Source organism: Cavia porcellus, unplaced genomic scaffold (assembly GCF_034190915.1).
Source record: "Cavia porcellus strain 051 isolate PalLab524CR breed Dunkin Hartley unplaced genomic scaffold, mCavPor4.1 scaffold_8, whole genome shotgun sequence".
In the NCBI taxonomy this organism is placed as follows: domain Eukaryota; kingdom Metazoa; phylum Chordata; class Mammalia; order Rodentia; family Caviidae; genus Cavia; species Cavia porcellus.
In genome coordinates, this window is record NW_026947491.1 from 90562858 (window position 1) to 90590210 (window position 27353).

The window sequence follows — 27353 nt, forward strand, 5'->3', positions numbered from 1 at the left end:
GACCTTTCAGGCCAAGAAATCTCTAGTGCTCTCGGAATGTCCCAGTGCGTGTAGGAAAGCGGAGGAACGATCATGCCTGGCTAGTGCATTTCTAGTGACGTCCCACGTGAGTGGACATAGAACAGGAAAGGTCCAGCGCGCACATGCAGCCTACTGTTCTTAGCCCAAGGAGTCCAAAACCAGTGGCTGTAACGGAGTGTGTGACAGGGCCCTGAGACAAAGCGGAAAAAAGGAAATGGGAGGCTGACAGGGTAGGTGCTCCAGCAGCTGGGAAAGAAAGCAGCTCGGGGAAGGCAGTGGACCTGGTTTTCATCAGGTGAGCTCAGGGACAGCCATCTCCCCCTTCCTGGCTCTCCCTTAGGACTGGCCACCTCCCCTGTACTTTTCTGGGTAACACTAAGCACTTAAGCATCCTCAGCACCTGCTAGTGGGACTGTGCGGTACCTATTTATGCACTTACCAGTCACATTTTAGCACCCAGCTTTGCACATCCGTAACACTCAACCTAGGCCAGGTGGGTCTCGCCGATGAGACCACTGGCAGCTGTTCCCCAGGCTTGTGTGACCTCCTTCCACAGTGCACAGTGCCGGTCTCATGGTTGGGACAGAGTCTCTGAGTTTGGAGATAACTAGTGAAAGGTATTACAAGTATACTGTTAACCAGGTGACTACTTTTCCCTTGGAGATATTTGTGCAGCAAAACATCCTCGGGACACGGAGCAGTCTCAGCATAGCCTAGAAAGTGCTGGCTTAGCAACACGTCCTACCCTGTGAAAACTTGTGACTTCTGTGTGAAGAGAACAGGTTTTAATTAAATTGGGTGTTTTTGACTCTCCCTCAGGGAGCTGGGTTTGGGGGCTGAGAAGCCGAGAGCTATGTTAGGATGAAGGGAGCCTTCTCAGAAGCCTGGAGCCCCCGGGAGCTGAAGTTTTGCCTTTGGGCCCCCGCGGCCTTGTGCTGTCTTTCACAGCCAGGCCCAGCTCAGCCTGGAGTGAGGGAGTTGGTCTGTGGCCTGAGATTGGCCACATTGTGCTTTTGAAAACTGTTTTTTTTAATGGGTTGCTGAATTTTAGAAGTAGGAGTGACCCTTGTAGGGCTCAGCATTTCTTAGGTTTTTAAAAATTTTTTCTATTTCTTTGGCTTTGTCTTGACCCTGGGAAACAGCCTCAAAACCATCTGGTAAGAGCAGGGGACATTTCCTTAGGTCTCAGCCAGGGGCCCTGGGCATTCATTCAGTCGAATCCAGGCAACGTGAATCGGGCACTTTCTACATGCAATGCACCGTCCTAGGTTCTCAGGTGACAAAGAGGAACCTGATACGAAGATGGCCTGAAGGAGAGACGCTCGTGGGCCTCAAATGTGAGCAAGGCTGGGGGATGATGGGTCTTGGGTACCAGTGAGAGGAATCAGAGGGTGTGACCACGGATTCTTTCCAGTGAATTAAGAGGCGATGCTAAGCAAGCAGCATGAGAGCCCGGCCTCTGAGGTCACCCCCATTCCTCGGCCAGGGAAGGGGAAGAGGAGGAAGGTACAGGGAAAAAGAAGGAGCCACGGGGAGGTCACTGTCAAGGTTACTGGTCCCCGGGTGGCTGGATTTGGTTGACTGGTTGTCACCCTTAGAAGCTAAGTGCCCTGAGGCAGATGATGCACTTCTCTATAAGTGGGAAGTGAGTTAATAATACATGGAAGTGCTCGGAACAGGTCATGTGCATAGCAGGCACTCGGAGAGTGCTGGCTGTTACCATTCTTGGGAATTAATGTTCTGCCCGCCTATCTTTCTGGCTTATCTTGTGCTGCGTGCCCCACTAATACCAAACCCAGATCACTGGCTGGATGTCTCATGCACCTGCAAATGTTCTCCGTATTTTGTGTTGTAGGCGCTTTTCCATTGAGTTAGCCTCTCTGCCCAAGTCTCTCCACCTGTAAGATCCTACGCACTTCTGCTCTACCTTGAACACCGATGCGTTTCAGACAAACATAAGTGCCTCACGGCACTGCCCAGGCTTTCCGACAGCTGGAAGCTCGGCCTCCTCAGCTTGCCACGAGCCAAGCCTACCCTGGACCTCCAGTATGATTCATGGGGTCTGGGAAATGACAGGGCACCCCTGCCTCCTCCCTGCGGATCAGTGCAGCAGGGGAAAGGGCAGAATTCGCCCTCCCGCTATTCCTAGATTTCCCTGAAAGATGACAGCAGCACAGAAGGAACAAGATAAACTCTCACATCAGCTGTCACCTGCGTGTGTCAGTGTTTGACTTCACCGAGTTTGAAGGCACTGCCGCCTTTGTGAATAAGCCAGGATTCTGTGCTCTTCACAAGGTTCCCGAGAACATTCCATGCCAGTCTAATAGAAAAGGGCCCCATGTCTGCAGCTTTGAAAAACTGCTCAAAGATGGAGCCAGGGAACAACCTAACCAAGATGGAACAATCCTCACCCAGGGGTCAGCTGAGTCCAGGTTCCACAGAGGGTAGGGCTGCTGCATAGAGTCCCAAGGATTTTGTCGGGAACACGGAGGGGGAAGAAGTGTTTCCTGGTTGCCGTTTACCTATCAGTCTGGGCACAGATTGGCATTCCTGGGCTCTCGTCTCCACGTCCCACTGTGCCAGCGTCGCCATGCATGTGGTGCTTGGCAGAGAGGCTCAGGGCTGACCACACAAGCACCAGCGCTGCTGTCAGGTCGGCTCTCTAGCCTGCAGAGTCTGGCTGGGAGTGTGGGGGAAGGGAAGAGAAGGGAAGAGCAAAAACGGGAAAGGAAAGGAAGGGAAGGGAAGAAGAAGAGGACATGGCCCTAGCCACCCACCGTGCCATTCCTGGGCTTTGATTAAAGAGGAAAATATTGGCTCTGACAGTCTTGATTTGCAAGATCCAAATGCATTCTGACTTTTTAGAGGAGTGGAGGGCTCAGGTTTCAGGGGAATGATCCTGCTTAGTATTTCTGACTCCAAACTTAAAGGCGCTGGGCTGCTCTGCGGAGGAGCGTGCAGTGCAGAGCGTGGAGTTAGTGAGGTGACATTGCGAGGGCTGAGTTGCACAACACCATGATGTCAGCCTTCGGATGGGAGCTGGGCTGTTGAGCAACGCCACTTGGAAGAGAGAGGTCACCACAGAAACCTGTCCAACGGTTCTAAGAATTTTGTATCTTTGAAAGTCTTTAATATATTTCTTTACGTATTGGGACCTAAGCTTTCCAAACCCTGTGCTTTGCCAGCAATCTTCCCTGCTTCTCAGGTCAGGCAGTGAAATTCCAGTTGACAAGTTGCATTTATTTAAAAATATCCCACGGTGAAAAGAGGACAGGGCATTGCAGAGGGGGCAGGAGTTTCCAAGAAAGGTCCTCACTGGTTTCGTCAACTTTTTCCCCCAGCCAGCCTCACCGACAGCCCCTTCTTTGGTGCCGAGGCTGGGGTGGTTGAAAATGGAAGCCTCCAGAGAAAAGGTGGGCCGGCGCCCGACAAGATGCCCAATCCCCTCCTCCCCGCGGGGAAGAGCCACAAGTCCCATCTCATCCCACCGTGCCTCGCACAGGACAGAAGCGCCCTGCGGCTCTGGCCTCGGTCTCTTGTCCCAGGATGAACCTAGCAGACAGCTCGGGTGGGAAGCTGCTACTTTGCTCCTTGGCCCTGGGAGGACATGAGTCATGGAGAGGACAAGGAATTGGCTCCCTGGACTGAGAGAGCTGGGCTCCCTCTGGGTGCTGCTGCACGCAGGACGGAGGGGCGATGGTAACGGTTCGGCGTTACCGGTTACCAGTTCCCCGTTTAACGTGGTCACAGCAGCAGGCGATGGCAGTGGACACTTGTCCCCTCATAGCTTCCTGATAGCTACCTTGGTCACGGCGCTCAGCGCTCACCTGTGCAGAGCAGGTGTACTTCAAAGACAAAGCCGAATCCTAAACTCGAATCAGAAGGAGGTCACCACGTAGGGGAAATCAGAGCAAATCACCTGGGCAGGGAAAAGGTAGCAGCCCGGACTCCGAGCTGTAATAATATTTTGCCAGGAGCTCTCCCTCATTTCTGTTGCACCAAGGCTTTGGGCTAGCATTAATTGTCCAGCCGAAAGGGAACAAACCTATTTATAATTGACATACAGGGTAGTCCTATTTATAGCTCTGGTTGGCGGCCTGTGTGTCTCTGTGGGAGATTCTCCCTGAAACAAAAGCCTACTTTCCGCAGCAGCCACCTGTGTTCCAGGGATAGCCTTGGTCATTTCTGTTGCTCTGGAGATGTATTTAATTAACCTCCTATTCCTCCTCGTGGGATGGAGGAATGTGAAAAGTACCGACCAGTCATACAGTGATGCCTGCTTTTGTCTGTGTCCTTTTGGTCCTCAGATGCCCCACTTGACCCCAAAAAGCAAAAGCAGCCCCTCTGCTCAGAGGAAGGTGTGTGCGTGCCACCGTGGCCAGCCCACTTTCAGCTTCCCAGTGTGCTCTAGCCCAGCCTTGGACAACTCTTCACTCAACTCATTGCTAGAAACAAGTGGTGGACCTTGATTTTTTTGAGAGTTTTGTGATAATTTCACAGGCACCACCCCGTCCTTTATACTCCCTAAGACCACTCTTGGTGGGCAGACAGGCGGGCACAGGCATAGCCGTGTTAGGAAGAGGATTTCCCAAAGGTGTTCAGCTTACAGCCATCCACTGCAGGCTCTGCAGGGCTTCCAGATGTCCCCAACACAGAGCTCTTTTTTCTTCTTCACATAGTATTTCTACCAGGAAAATAAACCTGAGTCTAATACATTCACACAGTCTCAGTTGGATTTTCTATTTACTTCAGAACAATCTGCTTTCAGGAATCCTTGGGCAGAAAGCAAAGGTTCTTTGCCTCAGGCCGCATCGTACCAGGGGACGTGGAGGCCAGGGTGGGAGGGAGGCTCACGCTCCAGGTAGAATTTGGGTGAGTCACTGAATCTGAGTCAGAAAGAATGGCCTAAAACCTCACAAAAAAGAGGAATTGTTTGTTTGTTTGTTGTGCTGGGGATCAAACCCATGACCTCGCACTTGCCAGGCAGGTGCTTGTGCCACTGAACTAAATCCTCAGCCCAAAAGAGGCACTTTAAAAATGAATTTCCTATCAACTCGAGGTGAGGTCAGCACAGTATTTCTGGCCTCTCTCAGGCTACAGCACACACCAATACTTGTGTCATGCTGAGGTCCCGGACAAGTGGAGAGTGAACATGGTAACAAGGTCCACCTTACTCTTAAATCTCCAAGAAAGTCCCTGCCAAACTGGGGATAAAGAGAGGAGGATGAGAATACTCGCACTCCCCAGGAATTCAGGAAACATGTTTGGAAATCTCCCTTGTCCAGTAGGAAAAGAAAAAATACTGTTTGCTATATTTTGATTTCCTTTAATGGTGTGGGTTTAGATGATTGCGCCTCCAACTGGGTGAGGGCTGCTTTTTTAGCAGATGAAGGAGTTTAGGGCTTTTATATTTCCCCTTGGGAGCATGGTGGGTGTTCATTAAGATGTGCATCTCCTCTGCTTTTCTATTTTAGCTTTTTCTAGGCTTCTAGCACTATGCCAGGTAAACTGCGGTCCACAAAACACTGCTGAGTGTAATTACATATTAAAAGAGTAATTTTTTCCCTCTTTGGTGGGTGTTTTACAAATGATCATTCCCATCAAAATTCATTAAGTTGGGTCCATTAAGCTGGAAATTTGACTCTACAGACCTCCTGCTTCTGGATAGCCTTTCTGCTGAAGCACATGGGCATACGAGTTCCTTTCTAGGTGTTCAGAAACTTTAGTGATGGATGCTTTTGAGGGCAGCGAGCAGAGTTCTTTGCATTTTCCCTGTCTATAGGTGTCTGTTCTCTACCTGGCTCATTTCACTGTTTCAGCCAGGCCCGGATGGATCAGCTCCTGGGAGTCTGGCGCTAGCTGAGTGCTCCGGAGATTTGCCGATGCGCCTTGCGAGGTACGCAGTAGTGCTTTAATCTGGAGAATCACAGCCAGCTTCAAACGAAAAGTATCATGTTCTGTTTACCTAAAGTCCCTCAGCACTTTCCTGGAGCTCCAGCATTTCTCACTCTCTTTGAAAAAACCTGAAAGTTCGTGGGGGCTTCCAACTGAGCCGTGTCTGCTTTTCAGATGAGTTACTGCTCTCTTACGGGCCCTCACCATGAATCGAGGCCCGCCGAGTCCAGAGGAAAAACAGATACCTTAATGAATTCCATGTGGGCGTCCACTGTGCTGCGTGTGGGCAGCGAGGGGGAGCTGGCTTAGGGTGATTAATAGCACCCGGCCGTCACCTTCACGGAGCTCGGAATTAGCCAGCCGTGTGAGGCACGCACGCTCACCACACACACACAGAACAGAACAGATGAAAAGTGCTTTAAGAGAGCATTACTGCCTTCTTCTTTCCGAAGGAGGAGGGTTGGCATCTGGTAGAAGGTTTTACAGAGGAGGTGACAATTTGAGAGAGCAGGAGGGAAGTCCAAGGAGGCAAAAGTCCTCCTGCTTGAGCGCTGCAGTGTGCAGAGGGCACCTGTAAACCCTCCCAGTAAACTGAGTCCGTGACCCAAAGCCGCTGCTCAGAGGCAGTGCAGTGGGCCAGGGGCAGGCAGTGGGCAGCGGAGGGGGTTCTGGGAAAGCAGAAAGCGCACGCCAGTATGAAGAGGAGAGTCATTTAGTAAATATTGGCAGATTTTTATAAAAACACGGTCTTTGCCAAACAAAATACTTGGGAAGACTGGATATGCCTTGCAGACTGCCAGGCTGTGAGGTCTGTTGTATGGAAACATTAAGAAATACAATTGGAAAGTCAGAGGCCTTCCATTGTATCCTTCGCTGTCAAATGGAGGCATTCAGCCTCAATTTCCTTAGCCGCGGACGGTCCCTGGACGCTCCTTCGGACAGGAGTAAAGAGATGAGGGCCGTGTTTGAGACAGGTTAATCTCAAGGGCGGGATGGCTGGGGTTAGGCAAGACTGGACACAGCCATCCCCGAAGAGGCTGTTTTGGGGAGTGTGTGTGTGTGGGGGGGCTCAATATTGAGGGGACTGGCAGGAGGGATACATGTGTAATCTTTCAGTGAATTGGTAACAGCTGTTCTGGATCTCGGTACAAAACGAACTCTAATGCTACAGCTTGCTTTGTCTGAAGAGTTGGGTTTGATGGTCTCTGCTGTCCTAAACACTCTGAGAGATTGCGTAAGCCACCCATCGCCTTGGCCGGGAACCTGGTCTTTCCTGCTTTTACAAGGTCACTACCCAAAATCTCCACTTGCTCTTGAAGAAATATTCCTTTGACAATCTCTATGTTCTTGAATGCTTGGTTTTTCTGGGCTCTTCATTCCCAAGGAGCATGGGTTATCTTTTACATTCTACTTGAGCTGTATCCTTGTTACGTTTAAGGAGCGCTGCAGAATTCTGAATTGTGTCTTATGCAAGAGCCAGCAGTGGCAAACCTGGTGCTTGAGGAGCAGCATAAACGTAATAAATGCATACTGAGCTGAGTAAAAGCAAAAGGTGATAGTTAATATTCAGAGATCTTTCACATCTGGAGCAGGAGTGCACAGGGGTCGATGCACGCTGAAGCCGGGGGTACAGAAGTGAATCAAGGAAGCTTGCTGGCGCGCCGTGCTGGTGCTAGCAGCCCATTCCAGACATGTCAGGCGCAGTCAGCCGTTACCACACAGGAAGGGGGTGCAGCCACATGAAGTTTCTGGTTTTTCAAGAGAGGCTACCTTGGCTTTCATTTACAACATCTTGAGTTTTATAATTTAATTTCAGAATTCAAAAAAATAGAATGGACCAAACAAATCATGCCTTCGGGCTAGATTCAGGTGGGGAAAGGGGCGGACTGGCACCATCCTGAGACATCTGTGCGGGTGGTACTTTATTCTTTCTTTTCCCCTGTGATGTGTGGGTGAGTGGGCACTCTGTGGATGGCACAGACCGGAGTACACAGTGGAGAAGTATTCTCATCTGACTCCAGCTTGGGGTTATACAGTTGTTATTAAGGGGTCCCAGGCAACAGAGTGAGTCCTCTTGGGAGGTCTTGCAGTCCTGCATTGTCTTGTTTTGGGTGTTGTTGAGCACTGAGAAGCCGCCTGGCACGGGACCTGAGGCAAACTGGTTACTGCTGGGTGTTGCTTCCCCGAATTTTAGGAAAGGGCCAAGAAGAAATACCGAGCGCAGGTTGCTTACTAAAGAAGCAAACCATAAACTCGATTTATAACTGGATTAAAATAGAGGTTTTATAGATTTTCACGAAACAGCATTAAATGTTCTTTCTAGAAAAGGTCTTAGAGGTTATGTTGTCAACATTCATTCAACAGGTAAAGCACCGAGGAGCCGGGGATGCTGCTGTATTAAAATGTGAACCAAGTCTTTAAAAATCAAATATATATTTCTGGTATAAGCATGAGAACCACTTATCTTAGATTTGAGTATAATCAAGAGGTGGAAAATACTCAAAATTCAAGGAACATATAAATGAAGAAATGAGAAAAGCGTATTGTTTACAACTTATTTTTTCCCTGAAAAATTGGGGAAAAGATCACAGTTATGTAAGCAGAGGCAGAATGTCTGGTTTACCTTAATATAATCCCCACATTTACCAAATTACCTAGCAGCAGAATTCTGGATAAATCCAAGATTCTGTACTTGTCCAATTCAAAGCTCTCCTTCCTGCCTGGTGGCACCTCAAAGAACAGAAGCCGCGCGCTGTCCAGCTCTCAGGTTACCTGCTCAGCTATAGTGCATCTGTCAGATACCTGGTCCTTCCTGAGGGGCTCAGGTGGGAGAGCCTCTCTGTCCCAGAAGGGTCTCGTGAAGACTGTAAACCAGGTATGTATCTTTGCAAAGCAGTTTGAAAATTACCCTTCACTTCCAAGTTGTCGACAAAATATACTTTTCTTATCTTGAAATAATTTCTTTAAATTCTGCAGAAACCTAATGGAGCTACTCAACAGGGACATGTAAGAAATCATATCAGAGCCTGGCTCAGTTTGACACAGGAGTCAATGAGATACGAGTAAAACACAGTGGTCCATGACATGCAATTGGAAATGTCTCTGTCTCTGTCTTGGTCTCTCTCTCTCTCTCTGTCTGTCTATCACAGTCTTCCTTGTCCAGGCTTGAAAAAATATGATGATTGAAAAAGAAATTGGCAAGACCTAAAGGACTAGAGCTGAGTTTCTGGCTTCAGTGATGGGACTGGAAATTGCAACCACAGCAAGTAGGCGTTCCAATTTCCAGTTCACAAAACGTCAGGCCTTGGAGTTATCCTTGGAGCAGCTCTGTGTCCTCTGAGGACAGGTTCCACCAACTTAGGGGAGCTGGGGAGAAAATCGCCCTACATAGTATTAATGGCCACAAGCAGATTGGGCCTCAACTTTATTGTTCAACTCTTCAGTGAATGTTAAATCCATTTTTCATAGTCTCTTTTATGCATGCATGCTAACAATTGTTCTCTGGAGCAGGGTTTCTCAGACTCAAATGCTTATACAAACCCTCTGGGTATCTAGTTCAAACACCAGTTTTGGGGTCCTGGGAGTCCCTGATTCTGTGTTTCTGGATGCTCTCAGTTTGCTAAGTAGTGAGACTCAATGTGACCTTGACTCATGCCCCTTAGAATATTTGCTAATCAAACCAGATTCACTCTGTGAATGAGAGATTGCTTCTTGCCCCAAACACCGTCTTGAATCATTGGTCAAATCTGGTGTGTTTTGAGAGAAACTCTTCCCTCTTGAAGACCACTCTTTATGTAGTGGGAGTGGCAGTGGATGGTGGGATCAAAATCATTGATACGGAAGCCCCCTCCCTAGGAGGGGGCTTGAAGACTAAATGGCCAGTGCTGACTTCAGAATAATCCAGAAGTGAGTCTTCCCAGGCCTTGGCACACACAGCCTGGTGCTTGTGTGTAGCTACCGAACCCCTCCTTGTCTGGTTTATCCGGTAAGGGAGATTTCTAGAATTGCATGCCAAGCACTAATAATCTCCTAAAATGCCAGCCAATCTTACAGCCTTTGACAAAGCTTATTCATAGGACTTACGCCTCATGAATTGTCTACCCTAAAGGAAACCCGAAATGAAAGCTACTATGTAAGTGTTTTATCGATCAGCTTGAAATTTATGGCCAAATATCTAGTCCATACTGAGAGGCAAGAATCAACAGAGAAAGAAGGAACTTCTGGAAAGCCAGAAATGTCTCTGTGCCAAAACAGAGAGTGGCATTAGAAGTGGACACAGTTAACCGGAAGTTGCATCTATGCCGAAAACACAGTCATGCCTCTAATGGGGAGCATTAGCTGAGCTAGACGGACGCGCAGTGAAATGGTTGGATCCATAGGGAGGAACATGCTGGAAATGGTTTCCATGTGACCCTGTTTTTTCAGGATCAGATGGCCATCGATTGAGGGTGTCCAGCCAAACACAGTGGGACAATGGGCTGGCATTAGTCTTACCCTTTGACCACACTCGATATAGTTGCAGCTGAAATTTGTTATGTGTTTCAGGAATAACAAAGCATCCATATGGAACAAATATTTGGCAGTGTGGCAGCTGATGAAACCAGAAAAAATTAGACAAATTATCAATTGCTCGCTCCCAAATTACCCTACAAAGAAATTAGATCCATTTTCAGTAGCTTTGCCTTCAAATTTCTTCATTCCATGAGTCACCACTACCTTCTGCCAAACTAAATATGTCTATGAACGGCTGGAAACTTTAATGGAGAGAAACATAAAACTCAAACTACGTAGGAAAATTTAAGCTTCTTCGTGGAAGACCTTCAGGAAAGACCAGCAAGTCGGGAATGTGTGGAGACAGTGCGCAGACAATACCTTTTGTTTCTGGTAGTTTCTGATTTTAGCAAAATACATGAACTACTCAACCAGCTGAAATGACATCAAGTTAAAATGAACTCTACAAAGGAATTAGCTCTTTACTCTTTTTGGAAAAAGCCTTCAACTTACGGAAATGCTAGACTTTGCAAAAGGTCACAGTTCTACATTCAAGTTGAGTAGCTTCCTGATAAAGAGACCCAATGATGGGGTCCAGCAGGTAACAGAAACTAGGGCAGCCTTTTATGGGAAGGAGTTGAATTTTCAGATTATCCTGATGTTTTGCACCAGCAGAGAGTCATGGACTAGTTCTTGGAGATTCCGGTTGGTAGTTGCCACCTTCACATGAGTTTGTTGAGGTTGAGTTTCATATGCCTGGCTGTCCACAGGGCACCAGACCAAGTGTGAAATAAATGGCTGAATGTAGGCTTGGATTTCCTCGCCACTGTGTTTTGTGTTTTGTGACTTCATGCATGTCAAGGTTTTTCTGGATTGCTTTATATGGCTCTAACGTTCTAATTCTTTCATTCTGCTCTGGAAAATAGAAACCACTTGTGTTGGCCTCTAGGGGCTGGTGCTGCAGCATGGGGCTTCTTTGCCAGGATGTCCCACAGGCCGCCCACCTCACTCAGTGCTGGTGGACTAGAGCAGAGTTTTCTTTCCACAACCACATGTCCAGGTGGAACCTTCAGGGAGGGTCTGGCAGCAGCTGGAAGCTCCCCATGACTGGAGTGAGCTCAGTCTTGTGACAGACGTTTTGATGGGACATCATGCAGGGGCTCCTGAGGGGTGACTCCCCCGGGGGGCTTGTAGACTTTTATCTCTTATTCCTTCAATCTGAGATCAATAAAGATGGTGTCAAAGAAATCAAAAGTCATGGGGTTGATTTTGGCGACTAAAAGCATTCACTTTCGGAGTGAGTTTTTCAATAACAGATCAAGGAGTTTTATTGAGTACCTAATGCTGGATGCTGTGTGGGACAGAAAACAATCAGTTAAAAATCAGCTGCTGTGTTTCCGAATGATCTCAAAACACAACTGAATGAAATTCGCCGTGGCAGTGACCAGATCTCATTGTGTGGTTCGAAAGTGTCCTTCCTGGGTTAAATCAGTGTCCCTGGGAGGCTCACGATGGGAGCTGCCATCGATGCAAGAACATTGCATTCATTGGTCCACGTTGTGATGAAATTCACACCTTTTATTTTGTTGACGATGTGCTCATATGATTCAGTCTACGATCCAGATGAATTTGAGATGGGCGGTTTAGCACGCAAAGCCTCTTCTTTGAGTAATAGCATATTCCCTCTGCTGAACACTGGAGTTTTTAGGCTAAGCAAAAATCACCAATAGCTGACATGGGAGAGTGAAACTCTCGCTTAATGTGGAATATCTCAGGGACTCCCTAACTACACTATTTTTTTTAAATCAAGAAGCTTGAGAAAATCCACCACCAGGTTGGCTTTCCTAAATTAAAACAATCGCACAAGACCTTACAGAATTTGAACCACTGAGCTGATTTGTGAACTGTAAGAAGGCAGACAGGGCAAGCCCTGCAGTTCGGGCATTACTAACATCACAGCTGGAGCCTTTTCCATTTCCAAAACTCATCTGTAGCCAAGTCTCAGGACAAATCTGAAGTCTACCATCTTTTGTTCCCATTTTACGGTGAGGAATGTGAGACCCAGGATGTTAAGTGACTTCTCCAAGATCACAGAGCTATTCAGAAAGGAAACAGGGTCAGACCCAAGTACAGAACTGTTGATCGTCTCTGGGCCATAAACTAAGTCTGGCGATACTCAGATGGGGAAGGCCCAGGAAAAAGGAAGAGAAAACTGGGACTACTGCCTTTGAACTGTGCTTTTTTGCTGGTGAGGAATTGAGCGTTTATTTATTATGTGACTGAGAAAGGAACAGCCGCCAGTGCCGAGGTCAAAGATAACCAGCTTGTTTGTCATTTGCTGCAGGTGGTCATAATCAAATTCGAAGCACACCGGCTCGCTGTGGACCACTTCGGCTGCCCTGACTTTTCTTACTCAAACAAATGAGTTCCATAGCTATGAGGCCGAAAGGAAAGCCTCCAAATCCCTTTGAAACAGCGCACAGAAAGAGCGTTTTATTTTCAGAGAACAGTTTTCAAAACCCGATGACTCTTCTCACTGCTCAGTCCCGGCAGTGGGCCACAGGCTCTCCATTAATCAGTGACAGCGCCTGCGTCCACAGCTCTGCCGCGTAGGAGGCTCCCCAGGTGACCAGTCAGCTCTGTGCCTGGCTTTCCCTACCTCTCCACTTGCTTCTCTTCTGGGGACTTGTCCAGCGCAGTCATTCTCAACCGCGGTGACTCTGCATCCCAGGACACACGGAGCAATGTCTGAAGACGGTTTTGGTCCTTACCACGGGGAGCAGGGGACCGCAGGCATCAAATGACTGGAGACCACGTGTGTTGCTTGACATGAGTAATGTAAGGGGCAGTTCCCTTCTTCAGTACAAAAATTATCTGGTCCCCAAGCGTGCATCATGCCAAGCTTGGAAACCCTCACGGCATTTCCCCAGTGGTATTTCTGGGAAAGATAAGTGGGGAGCATCAGAATGAAATAAGATTTAAAAATATGCAGGGAAGAGATAGAAGGAAACTCTGCATCCCTCAAATCACTGTAATTCAGAATTGTGACTCTCTTAATTCTGAGTCTCCTCGTTCTAACCTTTCCCCGGATCGATCATAGGCGCTGGTTGCATGTAGGCTGCCTCAGTGTGGACTTTCTAAATCTCTTGGTTCTGACGAAAGACCCATTTCATCAGGGTAAATGGTACAGAGGTGGATACATCTTCCCAGAAACAGGGCTGCCTGACAGTTCAGTCGTGGGCTGCCAGATTGTCGGCGTTGAAAAGGGCCCTTCAAACAGCCTTTCTAGTACCTCATAAAGGCCACAAATGAAAGCAGAAAATCAAGAGAGATTCATGGAGTATTTGGTGGAGAGTCTGCAAAAAAATCAGGTGTAAATTTCTTTTGGCCCGAGACCGTCAGAGAAATCTCCAGAAAAAAAGGCTGATCCAACAACTCGGCAGGCCGTTTCAGATTTTCCAGGAACACAGCTTTGCAAAGTCATTCCAAAGCCGTTCGACCAAAGTTGACATTGGACAGAGTGACCAGAGATCCAGAATAATATAATATACAATAATAGCCTCAATCATGACCTGAAGTGGACAAAAAATGCCCAAAACCCATAAAATGAAATGCCCAAAACCCATAAAAAGGATTTGTATATCATACATGAGGCAAGCTGAGGATGATGTTTAGTTTGTGCAAATTTCTGTAGCCAGAGAGCCAAAGTGTTAAGCCTCAGGTGAGTTTGTTGGAATGAAAGATTTACTGAGATCTATGCTTATTTTGGTGAACTTAGTTGGAAGTCCTTCCTGATCATTTTAACCTGCTAGATACTTTTAACATAGGCATGGCTAATTGCTTCTAAATGAAGAAAAAATGCACTGGAATCAGGAAACAGAATTAACGGTATCCCCTTCCACTTCTGCCAAAAATTACTGTGTGACCTCAGATGTCAGTTTTCTCTGAGTTCTAGTCTTAATGCTTGACAAGCTATTTTTTAAGGGCCTCCCTGCTTATGGGGATTTTTTGTTTTATTTCCTTCCAACTTTCAACAATTGGGTAGTTTTAAGAAAGAGATAGAGAGAGGTATACTTATTCTTAACCAATAATCAGGTCAATAATCTTCCCAGGGGATCCAGCATGGCTTTAAGAAAAATTGAAACCCTGATCCCTGCAGAATGCCTGGGCATTTGAAGCAAAAGGTTTTAATTTAAAAGGCTGTGTGGTCTCTGCTGGTTTCACAATTTCTCTTTGTCCCTGTGCTTCTGCCGATCAAATATTGCAAAGCCATTAATTACCTTGGGACAACACAAACGGCCACGTGTAAGGGTTCTGGTGAATTACACAAAGCAGTTTGCCAGATGTAAAGAAAGGAAGGGTTTTTCTTGGTATGGAAGGTCAGTGACACAGTAAGAGGGCCAGCTATGCCAAGAACGGAGACCTGGAGCTTGCCAATTGCTTCTTTTAGAGACTTCAGCCAATGCGAGACTAAACAATGTATTGAATCGGCATAGAATTTAATGCAGTTAGAATCGCATGTCACGGACAGCTCTTTGTTATGTTTTCAACATGGGCTCGTGTGGACATAAAGACAAACAGAATGCCGTGTTGTCATCTCCTTAGTCTCACAGCTAATAAGGGGTTTGAACTTTCTAGGCAACCAAAAGTAATTCTTTGGGATGTAAGAGTTTGTTGATGTTTCGTGGAGAAGTGTAGGATGGAATTCTGCCAGGGTAGCAGCTCAGTGCTCAGATGGGTTTTTGCCACCATGGTTGTCAAAGACCTCTGGTTACATACAAGAGCAAAGCATTTGCAGCCGGGTCCTGAGCATTAGGAGAGCTCTTAGCGGGGAAGGCCTGGTGCCTGTTCTCAGTGAGTCGGGTTCTCTGGTGAGCAGCGTGACCTTGGAAGGAAGGGAGGCTCCTGGAGAGGGGAGATGGGGTTCAGCAGACGCCCTAAGGAACGCTGGCTGGGTTCACAGTGTCTGGACAAGGTATTCAGAAGCCCATTGCCTTTTGAGAACACACAAACTGTCCCTTGGACCCAAGGTGTCTATTTCAGGAGCCACGGAAGATACAGAGCGTTCCAACACCAATGGTCTTCAAGGACTGTGCAGGTAGAAACCGTGGCTGTTCCCACAGAGCCTTTCCTGTCCAGGTGCTGGAAGTGTCCTCACACCTGGCTCACTGTGGAGACCATGGTGGCCCTAACCACTTCTATTTTCCCATTGCTCCCATAGGATCCCTAGAGAGATGTTTGGTCCCACTGAAGAGCCTTTCCACGGTATTCCTCACAGAGTGCCACAAGCCCAAAAGCTGAAAGAAATGAAGCCCAGGCAGTCTTCTGGCAGAGACAGAAGAAAATCTGGATTTGACCAGGGCAGGGGCTCCTGGACCGTACTGTAGACCCTGGAGCTCACAGGGGAGGCGCTGCCTCCTCTCAGGTTAGCGTCTGGGGAAGGCTTTTGGGTGGCTGCAGCCTTGAATTCCTGAGGCAACTCTATGAATGCTCCCTCACTTTTCCCAGAAGGTAACAATTGGGGTCAGCCCACAGAGACCTCCCTCACGGCTCGTTTGGAGGAAATGTTCAAAGTCAGCTGTAGGACCTCGCGCCTTCTGGTGCAGGGCACTAGGGCTCCACACACGCAAATGACCGTGTGGACTCCTGGGAGTGAAGGGACCTTGGCTTTGGTTCTGGATCAGTCTGGTAAAGGAAGTCACAGAATTTCTGTGCCTCTAAATTCTCCTTTACCCTGTGCACCAATCATCTGAACCCATCAAGACTGGGGTAAAGAGTACCTGAGAGAGCCGGGCAGCTGGATGCTGAAAGAGAAAATGGACTAGACGCATGAAAGACGTTCTTCTGGTGAGCGGTACTGATGTTTCTGACATAGTCATGACTGCCAGGAGAGTTTTTCTCAGATACCCCCAAGAAGACAAAATGATTGTATGGTTAATTGGACTCTTCAGATATCTGCAGTCTTTGCAACAGATTCTGCAACTGATCCCCACAGACAATAATAAGTGTAATAGCTAACACGTGCTCACTGCGTGTCAGACGGTTCTCCACGTTTAACATTTTCTAAACCATGAACTTGTTTAACCCTGACACCAACACGAAAAAGCAGGTTCCATTTTACAGATGGGGGAACTGAGGCACAAGGAAGTTCTGTAACTTGTTGAAGAACCCCCACCAAGTAGGTTGTGTGGCCTGGGTTCAAACCCAGGACACTGGGCAGTAGAGGCCAGGCTCTTGGTCTGAAACTCTTTACTCCCTTGCTCATAATTTTCCATGCCTAAAAGAACATTAACATGCCATGAAAGTGACAATTATTTTCTAGTATTCCACAGAAACTTTCATTTTCTGACTTACACAGCCTGGCGCTCCTGGGTATATATTTAAAGAATCGCGGTAAGCATTTGGGGGTCAATATAAAAGCCCGGTGCTTTTCTTTACTGATACCTGTGGCCTATTAGCTTTGTGGTACTAATGAGGCCAAGGTTATGAGGTCAAACTCCACATGTACCAATTAGGTTCAAAGCGAAAAGCTTTTCCGCAGCTGGCGACTGAACTCCTACCGTTGACCGACAGTCGTACAGACCTATGCCTAGCAGTCTGATGAGCACCAGGCAAAAGACAGCTCAAACGGGGCTGTTTCGGACCAGCTCCATCGAAAGCAGCATTGGTGGGGGCCGAGTGAATCTTTGGAGTCTCCAAATCATACGCTCTCTTCTTTAATCAGAAGGGCGGCACCCACAGCCAGGAAGAGGTGTTTGGTAGCATTTTGGAAGCCTATGGATTCTCATCTGTCTCCTGTCTCACCTAAAAAGGAACCCAGTCATTTGACCTCACAGCCAGCAAGGTGAGGAAATGGACCACTGCAAACCTTCCGGTCCTGAGGTCCTGAGCGTGTGTTTCCTGAGCTGTAAACCCCTTGGGTGGAGTATTTGGCCATGTCTGAATTTCGGCCCCACCCTTAAGGACTTGGAGTCCAATTTGAACAGAACACAGAAGCTGGCTTCTCTTTCATTGATTGAGTGCTGTAATCTCCTACCTTTGCAGATCAATAGAAGCGACGTAAGGAAGAGAAGTGGCCAGATGTTCCCCGTTCACTACTTAAACCCAAGCATCTCCTTTCTTGACTCGCTCTGAATCCTTGCTAATTACAACCTAGACTACGGGTCTGTTAGAGTCGGGTCATTTAATTTAACCCAAGCCCCTTATTTTATAGACGAGGACCTTCCAGCCTAGAAACTTTAACTGCCTGCCCGAGTCAGACGGCTAATGAATGACAGGTCTGCAAGCGGTTTTCTGAGAACCATATACCCAAGGAAGAAGGCCGAGCTAATAATAATCACCTCAGTCTCCGAGGTTTACACAATCAGTAACAATGAAAGTTAATTGCAAAGTTTCACTTAGACTCTTTAAAAACAGTATGTTTCCACACACGAAGAACGTCGCTCATTTACGGAGACCTGTTCTTAATAACTCTGCGTTGGGGATATATTTCACAAAAGCCATAAATCTGACGTGCCCGAAAGGGTATCCAAATTTCTTTTCTAACTGATTTACTTCTTCTTCTCTTGGACGGCCGGAGGTAAAGCATATACAGTTTATTTAAGGGACTGTTTATAGACTTTTAAAACTAAAAAGGACCCCAGGAACAGCCCGCCTCCCTCCCTCTCTTTCTTTTTCTTTTTCTTTTTTGTTGTGCTTAATTGAAACCATCCCCAATGGCTGGCTGTCCGTCAATCTGTAAAATATCTCCGAGCACACAAGTTCCACAAACTCTTAAACGCTACATAAAGATGGTTCGTCACCGTGGCTGTCACAAGTGATGTCTGTGACCTGCATGACCCGGCCCATTTCATGTGCCTGTGGCTGTGATCCTAGGGAGTCACCTCATGTGGGCTGTGTCAGCCTGGGAGGGTAATGGCTAGCAGCTTTCTCCTCCACACGCCAATGTCGTCCTGCTAGGACAGGAGATCGATAGGCCCCCTGTCCACGGTGCGGTCGGCAGAATCAGTCATTAGGATCTTTCATCTCATACAATGTCTGGAGGAGCTACTTTAATTATACATGAACTCTTCTTTGTGTGCTGGGAAGATGTGAGAGTCTGGAAGGTTCTTTCTCCTGTGTGTCCCGAAGCTTGGGCTTGAAGGGAAATCCGAGCCTGTTCATGAATTTGGGTCAGGCTCTGCACAAATCTGCACCTTACTGCAAATTTCCAATTTGAACCATTCTAATAGAATTGTGAAAACCCTCCTAGTTGAACATTCTGCACTGGCAAAGAGAAGTGATGAAAACGATTTTCTTTTAAATGTTTAAAGTTCAAACTAAGACCAGAAACTTCCTTCTGCCAGGAAGGACAATCCATACTTCCGCAGTTGAGTGGAAGCAGCTAAAGATAAAAGACGCAGTCACAATAAGACTTTAAAAATAAAAACAAGGAGCAGTAAATAATAAAGTGTCAACCGACCGATCCTAGCAGCGGGAAGGGCGCTTCCCTCGAAAAGGATTTCAGAGACTGTGAATGGCCAGAGCTGACTTCTCCACACACAGGAAATCTCCAGGGATATAAAGGAAACTCAGTAACGTTTGTTGACAACAGTTAAGGTCTGGAAGAATAATTGGCTTCCACACAAAACAGACCATCAGTGTGGCTTGGGATGACCCCTAAGAGCCTTCTGCAGTCATTCTTGCATGCATTGTGTTCAGTTAAAAGCAGGTTTATCAACTGACTGGATAAATGGGATATGACAATCTGAGACTGTTTGACGACCCAGTATCTTGATGGTTTGTAACACTAAGATCTAGAATGAGTAATCCCGTTAGATTTGCTTGGATTCTGTCCTGTCAGTGCAATAATCAACTACTACGTCAGCTAGGCACTGACTTAGACTCTGGCTATTCAAGGTAAATGAGCAAGGCGTTTGGCATCCAGGGGCACTCGAGGGAAGATAGAAGGTGGTAAGGGGATGGCAAAAGTGGGGCAAAATATCAGGAAAAGAATCAGACACGTAATCTGTCCTCCAAGGTTATTTTTCCCTTGTGACACTCGATGATACTTAGGTGAAGTTTTTTTTCCTTCCCAAAACATGTGAGTCCCGAAGCCACGATCACTTATTCATTTCTAGGAATTTCATTCATGCCTAGTAAAGTAGCAGATACCCCACTGGTGTTTTGAAATAAAGCAAAATAAGTTAAAAGGACTAAGGTTCCTAAGGCAAGGATGATTGCCCATTTGGCCAGAAAGCCAACAAGAATACTTTTGTGCATTGGATGTAACCGTGGGGTCCTCCACTCTCAGAGACAGTGCTGACAGTAACACAAAATTTACAAGGGCACTTCCCACCCCCAGTCACCAGGAGTCGCTATATAGAACTTCCCCCTTTCAAATGATTAAAACATAATTTTGAAACATTTCCTAAAATTTGATCATTGTAGTGGCAAGAGTAAGGGACCATTTTGGTGACTTGAAATTGGTTTCCACTGTCCTCACACACACGTCTAAACTCTGTGGGGACACGGTGAGTGTCATTTAGGACCAATCCTTCTTTCCAGTCTTATTTTTCATCATTTGATACTAATATTGCAGGTGTACGGGGTTCTATTTTCCATGGTCCGCAGGTAGATACCTTGGACCACATTCTGAGGAGTGTCACAATCTAAACGGGCACCTCGCAGAGTGTGTGTAGGCTGGCAGTTACCTAGTGAACTGGATGAAAGAGAACCGCACAAAAAAGGGGAAAAAAATCCTTGTGAACATAGTAAGTGAAAATAGCTTATGCATTTTAAAGAAATGTAGATTGGTAGCAGCAAATCATACAATAATGGCCTATTGTTGGGGCTCACCTTGGTATCCCCTGTTCACAAAGGGAAACCAGATCCGCCACTGGAAAAGCCCCTCCCGGGAACCGCGTCAGCCCCTGCCACAGAGACTTGGCTGGAACCTCAGAAAAGTACACGAGTTCACTCAATCAAACTTCAGCTTAGAAGCACGGGGTGGGAATTTCCCCATTCAAACCAGAGAAAGTACTTCAGAGTCTCTGTCACTTGTCTCCCCCGCCCCCAAATCCATGGTCAGCACAGATCTCAGTCTCCTTACAAGCATCCTCTTCCTATCTCTCCTGCTCATCCCCAGACTGGCAGAACTCCTTTGCACAAGTCTTACTATCACACACACACCCTGCCTAGAGAGGAGAGAAGAGGAGAGAAGCTTGCAGCGTGTGAGCCATCCCAGAGCTGTGGAGGTGACTGAGGCACCCCTGGACCCTGGAGCATGACTCGTGCTCTGATCCCTGCAGTCCTCTGGGAGTCCAGACAATGACACGGAGGGAGCTCCTGGCTCTGAGTCTCTCACGGTCTCAGTGCGCAGCGGTCACTTCCCGCAGGCACCACGCACTTGTCTGCCTTTCTGGTTTGCAGGTGTTGCGGTCCCCAGCTGCCTGCTGCTGTTGACTGTTGAGTTTCTAATTGTCTGGGCCTGATTTATGAGGCAAGTGACACTGTGCTTGTCAAAGACACCACCGAGAGAGAAATCCCTCCAAAGAGCTCTGTCAGTGCAATGCAAGGACAGAAGGAACCCAGGTCACCTGCCGGGGGGGCACCTTGGAGATGATGTCATAGTTTGGGTTTAGAGAAGACCTATGTATTTTATTTGCAAATCTGACTCAGAGCAAAAGTGGCCTCCTGTCTGTTCCCAGTGACTTCATATTACAAAGAAGCATCTAGAATGTGTCCCTTAATTCTTTCCCAAGTGTCATGAATGGAGAGTCCTCGCCATTCACATCTGAGCTATCAGACCGTCCTGTGTGGCTTCATAGGTCTGCACACACACTGACAGGTCTGGAAAGCAAAGCCCTCAGTGTCCCAGGTCATTCTGAAAGGTCCTGTCCTTTCACAGACCAGCAGAAGAGTGACAGCAGACCGTGGTGCTGGCCAGGAGCCTCCACAGGAAGTAAGGACAAAATCTGAAGGAAGGAAGGTCCACCCTCAACCTGTGCAACCTGCCAAAGCCCAGGTGCCACACGATACCAACGCCGAGATGAGGGCCCTCGGCGTCGGAGGACACTCCTGTGACTGCAGACCCTCAGAACCACACGCTCCGGCCCCCGGGCCGCACGAGGGAAGGAGGGCTACTTACTGAAATAGAAGCCCCTATCTCCGCACACGAACTGGAGCGCGTCAACCAGCTCAGCGCCGCAGAGCGTCTCCGGTCCAGCTGTGGCCGAGCTGGTGAGGACGAGCAAGCAGAAGGCCAGGTAGAAGAGGTGGGAAGAGGACACCGCGTGCATCCTGCCCTGTGGGAGAAGCAGACGAGGGTCAGCTTTGCCTCCCTGGGCTTTGCAGGCCGAGATCACCCCTGACTCCCAGGCCTGGGGCTGTCTTTCTGCAGAGGGACCTGGCACCGAGGGGCAGCCACGGCCATGGACCCCACAGGGCACTGTCTTGGCATCAGAGGACTCTGCTCACCCACCTTGGTGCTGGACCCATGGCCACGGCCTCCCCAACCCCTGGCTCCTGGCTCCTACGGCAACTGAGTGAGGGCCCGAGGAGCCCAGCCAGTGAAAGATGCCAGTGGGACAGGGGGTTCCACCCTGCTCTGAGATCCTGGTAACACTTTGGAATGACTGCAGGTTAAACTGTGCCCAGAACAGATTTGCAGCCCAATGCATTTTGTTAATCTAAATGCTCCAAAAACTGGCCATCCACAGGTAGCCTATGTAGTATTGTCTATGGCATTAAATTAAGCAGAATAGCATTCCTTGGCTACTGGTTAAGAAGAAGATACTGTGGTCAGAAAAGGAAATAGCACTTATCATTATAGGTTTTCTTGAAACAGAGAGAGAGAGACAGAGAGAGAGAGAGAGAGAGAGAGAGAGAGAGAGAGAGAGAGATTTCCAATCTGTGTGATAGCACCACATCAACTAGAAAAACAAACTAGAAAAGCGGGTGGCTTCTGTAGCAGGAGCTGGGGGTAAAGGTGTGATGCCACCCCTCACCCGCCCAAGGCTCTGACAGCACTGTAACCCAGGGCAGGTTAGCACAGTGGATTGATCGCATCCAAGTTTTGTAAGACAGGAGAGGCTCCAGAAAGGGGAGTCTCGAACCCAGGGATCACTCCCAGTCTTTTACGCTTTGCTCCAATGAGGCACGGACAGCCAGGTAGAAATGGGATCAGCCAGCAGGAATGTAAACTAGCACGGGGTGGCTGCCGAGGGAGCCGGCAGCCCAGCCCCATCCCCCTTGGCTCTCTGTGTAGCGTCCCGTGTCCTGGTACAGGGCTGGGCCCCCTGGAGCAGGCTCTGCTGGGACCTGTGACAATCTGGCGAGGTGGGTCATAGAATTTCTTTATGGCCAGCCCTTCCACAGAAAGGCAGGGAAAGGTCAGAGTCATATTTCTAGGTTTTTATGGCTAACTTTGGCGCTGAGCATGTCTAGTTTCTATGACCTGCCTTGGGGGGAGGAAACAGAGAGGCGGGAGAGGCCAGAGAGAGACTCTGCTTTCTGGAACTTCCGATTCCCTTGAGCTCACAGCGGTCAGCATGCCAAAGAGCTGCGGGGGACATCATTTTCCGAGCCCCAACATTAAGCAAATGATTCTCCGCCCTGCTCCTCAAGCACCTCTCTCCAAGGCCAGCACGTGCATCGAGGACTCTTGCACATGCAGGGCACTGGCCTTCAAACCTGCAAAGGCGTTTTTCACTTTTTCTTTTTTTCTGTCACAGGAATTCTGACTTCATCTGCTGGAGGGATTTCAGTGTCACTGTATCCATTTTATAGCAAAAGCTACTACCTAGGGACCCCTGGTTGGCACCGCTTAGTCAGGGATGCCCGGCCAAGTGGCTGTCCTGCCAAGAGCAGGGTTCCTGCGGCTCAAGTCCCCGCCTCCCTCTAAGAAGCAGGGAAGTGCTAAGGGGACCGTTCCATTAAGTTTTTCCATCTTGCTACTTGTGGCACCAAGATGTGGTTTCTTCCAGGAAGGCTCCCCTGGCGAGGAGCTTCGCCTCGCCTGGGCTGTCTACATGAAGCATGGTAAGAGCCACCGACAGGATGTTAGGGGCCCAATTACGAGGTCACGGGGTGACGCTGGGAGCTATAATTTTACAGAGCGGCTGCTTTTGAACCTCGTAGTGGGGCCGGGTCCCTTCAACCCTATTGCTCTTGCAAAAACAGAGCCAGGCGTTTCTTTCCTGACCACCCTCCTTGGCAACCGTGAGCCCACAACTCAATGGCTTGGCCGTCCGTGGCGAAGTCTGTGCCATCATTCTCATTAAAATTTCCATTTTTGTGGCCAGAACTTCACCCCCAGAAATTGAGGGGAAACCCCTAAACCCCTGATTCTTGTTAACACAAAGTAAATATTTAGTTAATGCTTGTAAAGCGGCTGAAGATAAAAAGCACCCTCTACTTGCAAATCATCATAAATAATGGACATAAAATAGAGGAAGAAGCACAAGACCAAGCAAGCATCCGTCCCATCTTCTCAGGAGGGGCTGCACGTGGCTGCCTGCACGGGGCCAGAGCCACCGAGACAGTGGACAGTAAGCACAGTATCACCAAGTGCTCATTTCTGTTCTCTCTAAAGGAGGCAGTAAGGTTTTTACCTTCAACATTTCCAATGGAAACCTCAACAAATCAAACCCAACCGGTTTGCAGCCCCTGTGCAAAAGCACAAACCGAGGATTGGTTTTCAGAACAAATTCTCACCCGCTGGCAGCGGGCCAGTTCTAGAATGTATTTGGTCCCACTAAACCCATTTCTCCATCTCTAGGTTTTTTGTGACCTTTCAGGTGGCACTGAGAGCCAAGCACCTGCATGGTACATGCCTTCAATCTTCAGTGCTCATGCAAGCCAGGGGGACAATCACTCAACAACTCAAACAGGTATAGAACTTTGAAAGATATCAGAACTGTATTTTCAAAAGTTATCTTTGGAATAACACATTAAGGTCCAACAACAGACACACACACACACAACAAATCTCTTCTAACATTTAAAACACTTAAGATATTTAACTAGGATTTCCTTGTCCTTGCTTTCTTTTTCCACTGAGTTATATTGTCAGATAAATATCAGCACTTATAGTTCCAGGACAAGATAGAACCTCTTTCCCTTTCTCTCAGAGAACAGTCCAGCACACCCACAGAGCGGGAGAGAGTTGATCACATTATGTTCCCACAACAGAAACAACAACGAACTTGCTTAGGAGTTAAAAGTTTGAAACAAGTGGCCCCATATGTTCATGATTTGCTTGGCCTTTTATTTTGTCAGCCACACGAGAAATGAGGAGAGAGAAAAGAAAGGGAACGAGGGACAGGAAACGGGGAGAGCCAGGAAGAGAAGAGAAAAAGAGAAAGGGGAAAAAAGAGCAGAAAAGAAAATACAGAACACTCTTCCTCAAAGATCATTCACAAATCCACATTCTTTCCGAAGACTTCTCTCTCTATCCGAAATAAATGGAATATCAATTGATTCCAGATGTCTGGGCTGCGAGGACCGTAACCCGGGGAAATGTGGGGCAGGAGCCACAAGAAAATACTCACTGGGGGTGCACTCATGTTTGTCTGTTCCAGGTCTTTTACAGCAGGTCAGGGTGGGTGTTATGAGGCCGAGGCGAACAGAGGACTGGAGACTTGCAGACATGTGCGGGTGTGGGTGGGGTTTGGGGGAGCATCTAGTTACACTTGGTCACCCAGACAGGTATGCCGAGAGCCCGAGTCAGCTGCCTTTTGCCCATTCAAACAATGCACAAACCGCACAGCTGGGATCTGAGCCCCCCCCTGCCCCAGCCCGCTCCCCGGTTCCCGCTGTGAGCCTGCGGTAGCTGTCCACAAGGGTGGCCCGAGCCCCGGCGCATGCCTGAATTCCCTTTCCCCCTTCCCCGGGCTCCGACACCGGCAAGTATCTGGGGACTCAGACTGCTACCGTGAGACCGTGGCCTCTGACTCTGAACCACAGGACACCTTGATGCACCGAGTGACAAAACACAAGTCCAGGCTGCCACTTCTCGGCACTGGGCGAAGTGAGCCACGCACAGCAGGGAAAGCTCATTTGGAGACAATTTTCCAAACTCGTAAGCAATGCGGAGATAACATTCCACAGCCTCTTTGAGGATCCTCTGAGCAGGGACACGCACCCCCAGCTGCCGGACCACACAGTGGAGCTGCACACTGGCTTTACTCCGGGCAGAGAAAGGTGGCTGGGTGAGCCGGTGTCGCAGCCACGGCAGAGTCAGGTGCCTGACTCGGGTCTGCCCCAAACTCCCAGGCCACTTACTTGGCCGAGACAAGTCCCAGCAGTGAAGTATTTAAAAGCAGCAAATGAACAGTGTACTGAGGACCGCCGGGAACCTTCTATGAATTAAACCCTCCTGCAATTGCCTCCGGAGCCAGAGACAGCAGCTTAAAAGTGCTTACAAATTGAAAAAAAAAGGAGAAAAAGAAGAAAAGCCTTGAAGGATATAATTTTGCTGCGAATGGAAACTTGAACTGTGCCAGGGAACAGAAAGGAGAAATCAGTGCCCTCAGAGCGACAGCTAGATTTACCTAAAGATGTGACAACCCCGAGTATAAAATCATCAGAGCATTGCGACACGAAACCCCAAGTCCAAATTTTGCCCAGCAAAGTCTTCTTTAAAAGAAAAAAGTTGGACAAGCTGCCGCCTGAAAGTTTCTGCCTCCCATCTACAGTATGCATTTGTTTAAATCCCAGGCATATGCGCGGTCAGCAGGAATTGTCCAGGGGCTCTTTTGCTTTTCGGGAGAGCAAATCAAACTTCACTCTAACTTTGACTTTCTGGGCATAAGTGCAAAGAGTTCCCGGTCCTTAGCTCCAAAGATCAGATTTAAAAGCTTTACTATCATCTAAAATGCAACTGTTTGTCTGTGACATGCCTTGTAAATAAAATCCTGGCAAATTACACACACGCTCAGACACACACATACACACACACTCAGACACACACATATACACATATAGGAGCAAGGTCTTACAGAGAAAACATTTGCACCTGCAAAAGAGAAAAAAATCTCAAAGTTCGTCTCCCTGCTCGATAACCCTTATCCACAGGCAGGACTGAAAGGAATCTTCCACAGTGACACCACCGGAACCCTGCAGAAGTGTGGGGATTCAGCATAAGTACCTTACAACAGTTTCTACTCCTCCAGCTATCTCTGCAAATGCATCTCTTTCCCGGAGCTATTTTGTCAGATCCCGCAGGATTGCATGTTCAGCAATTTAGAAATAAACTCCTAGTTCCTAGACAATACCAATTCTCCAGCGAATAACAGTTCTAAGGCACAAGCCCACAGTCTCCGATGTACACACAATTCCCCAATGACTTCAAAGAGTAAGAAATATTTACCTTCAAGAAATCACAAAAGCAGCACTTAAATAATTGAGTTGGAAGACTGCTGATTTTTCCCATTGCTTCTGGAGGAAAAAAGTCTGGAAATGAATTGGGGAGCAGCAATAGTGAGGCAGAGAGACGGGAGATGCTGAGAGCAATGTCACACTTCAACGCTGAGGACTCTGCCATTGCGCAGGCTCTAACTGCTCTGAATTTAGCAGTGACAGTGAGATTTAGCAAACAGAAGAGGGATTTAGAGAAAATCCTCACATTTATCTACAAAACACAGACACTGTAGACAGGAAACAGCTGGGGTAACAGTGCCTTCTCTCTCTCTCTCCCTCTTCTGGCAAAGTTATCGAGTAAGGACTTTTTTGGGCATGGTGACAAATACATCATACCTTTGCATTTTAAAACTGGAGCTCAGAAGCATTTTTTCCCCCTTAAAAGAATGTGTGTTAGTGACAGGGTTAGCAGACGTTAAAATATTCTGCTGCCGTACAGAGAAGGATGTTTGCTGATTAACTTTCTAAGCGGCATGAAGACACACGTCTGCCCGTACACCTTACCAGAATTAGAGGATAACAAAGGGGGCTCGGGGAGCAATTGT

At 47.9% G+C, this 27353-nt stretch overlaps 1 protein-coding gene across 4 annotated transcripts in view; it reads right to left on the bottom strand.

Annotated features, from left to right (window-relative positions):
• The window catches only part of Igf1 (insulin like growth factor 1), a 67390-nt gene extending 40363 nt beyond the window's left edge, over positions 1-27027 (bottom strand). Inside the window, exons 1-2 of one of the 4 annotated variants that reach the window (XM_005006331.4) lie at positions 26759-27027; positions 21536-21692 (exon numbers count right to left, since the gene is read on the bottom strand). In XM_005006331.4, the coding sequence (XP_005006388.2) occupies positions 21536-21692; positions 26759-26932 (331 nt within the window). In that variant the 5' untranslated portion in view covers positions 26933-27027. 4 annotated transcript variants of the gene reach the window in all.
• Positions 27028-27353: the final 326 nt, after the last annotated feature.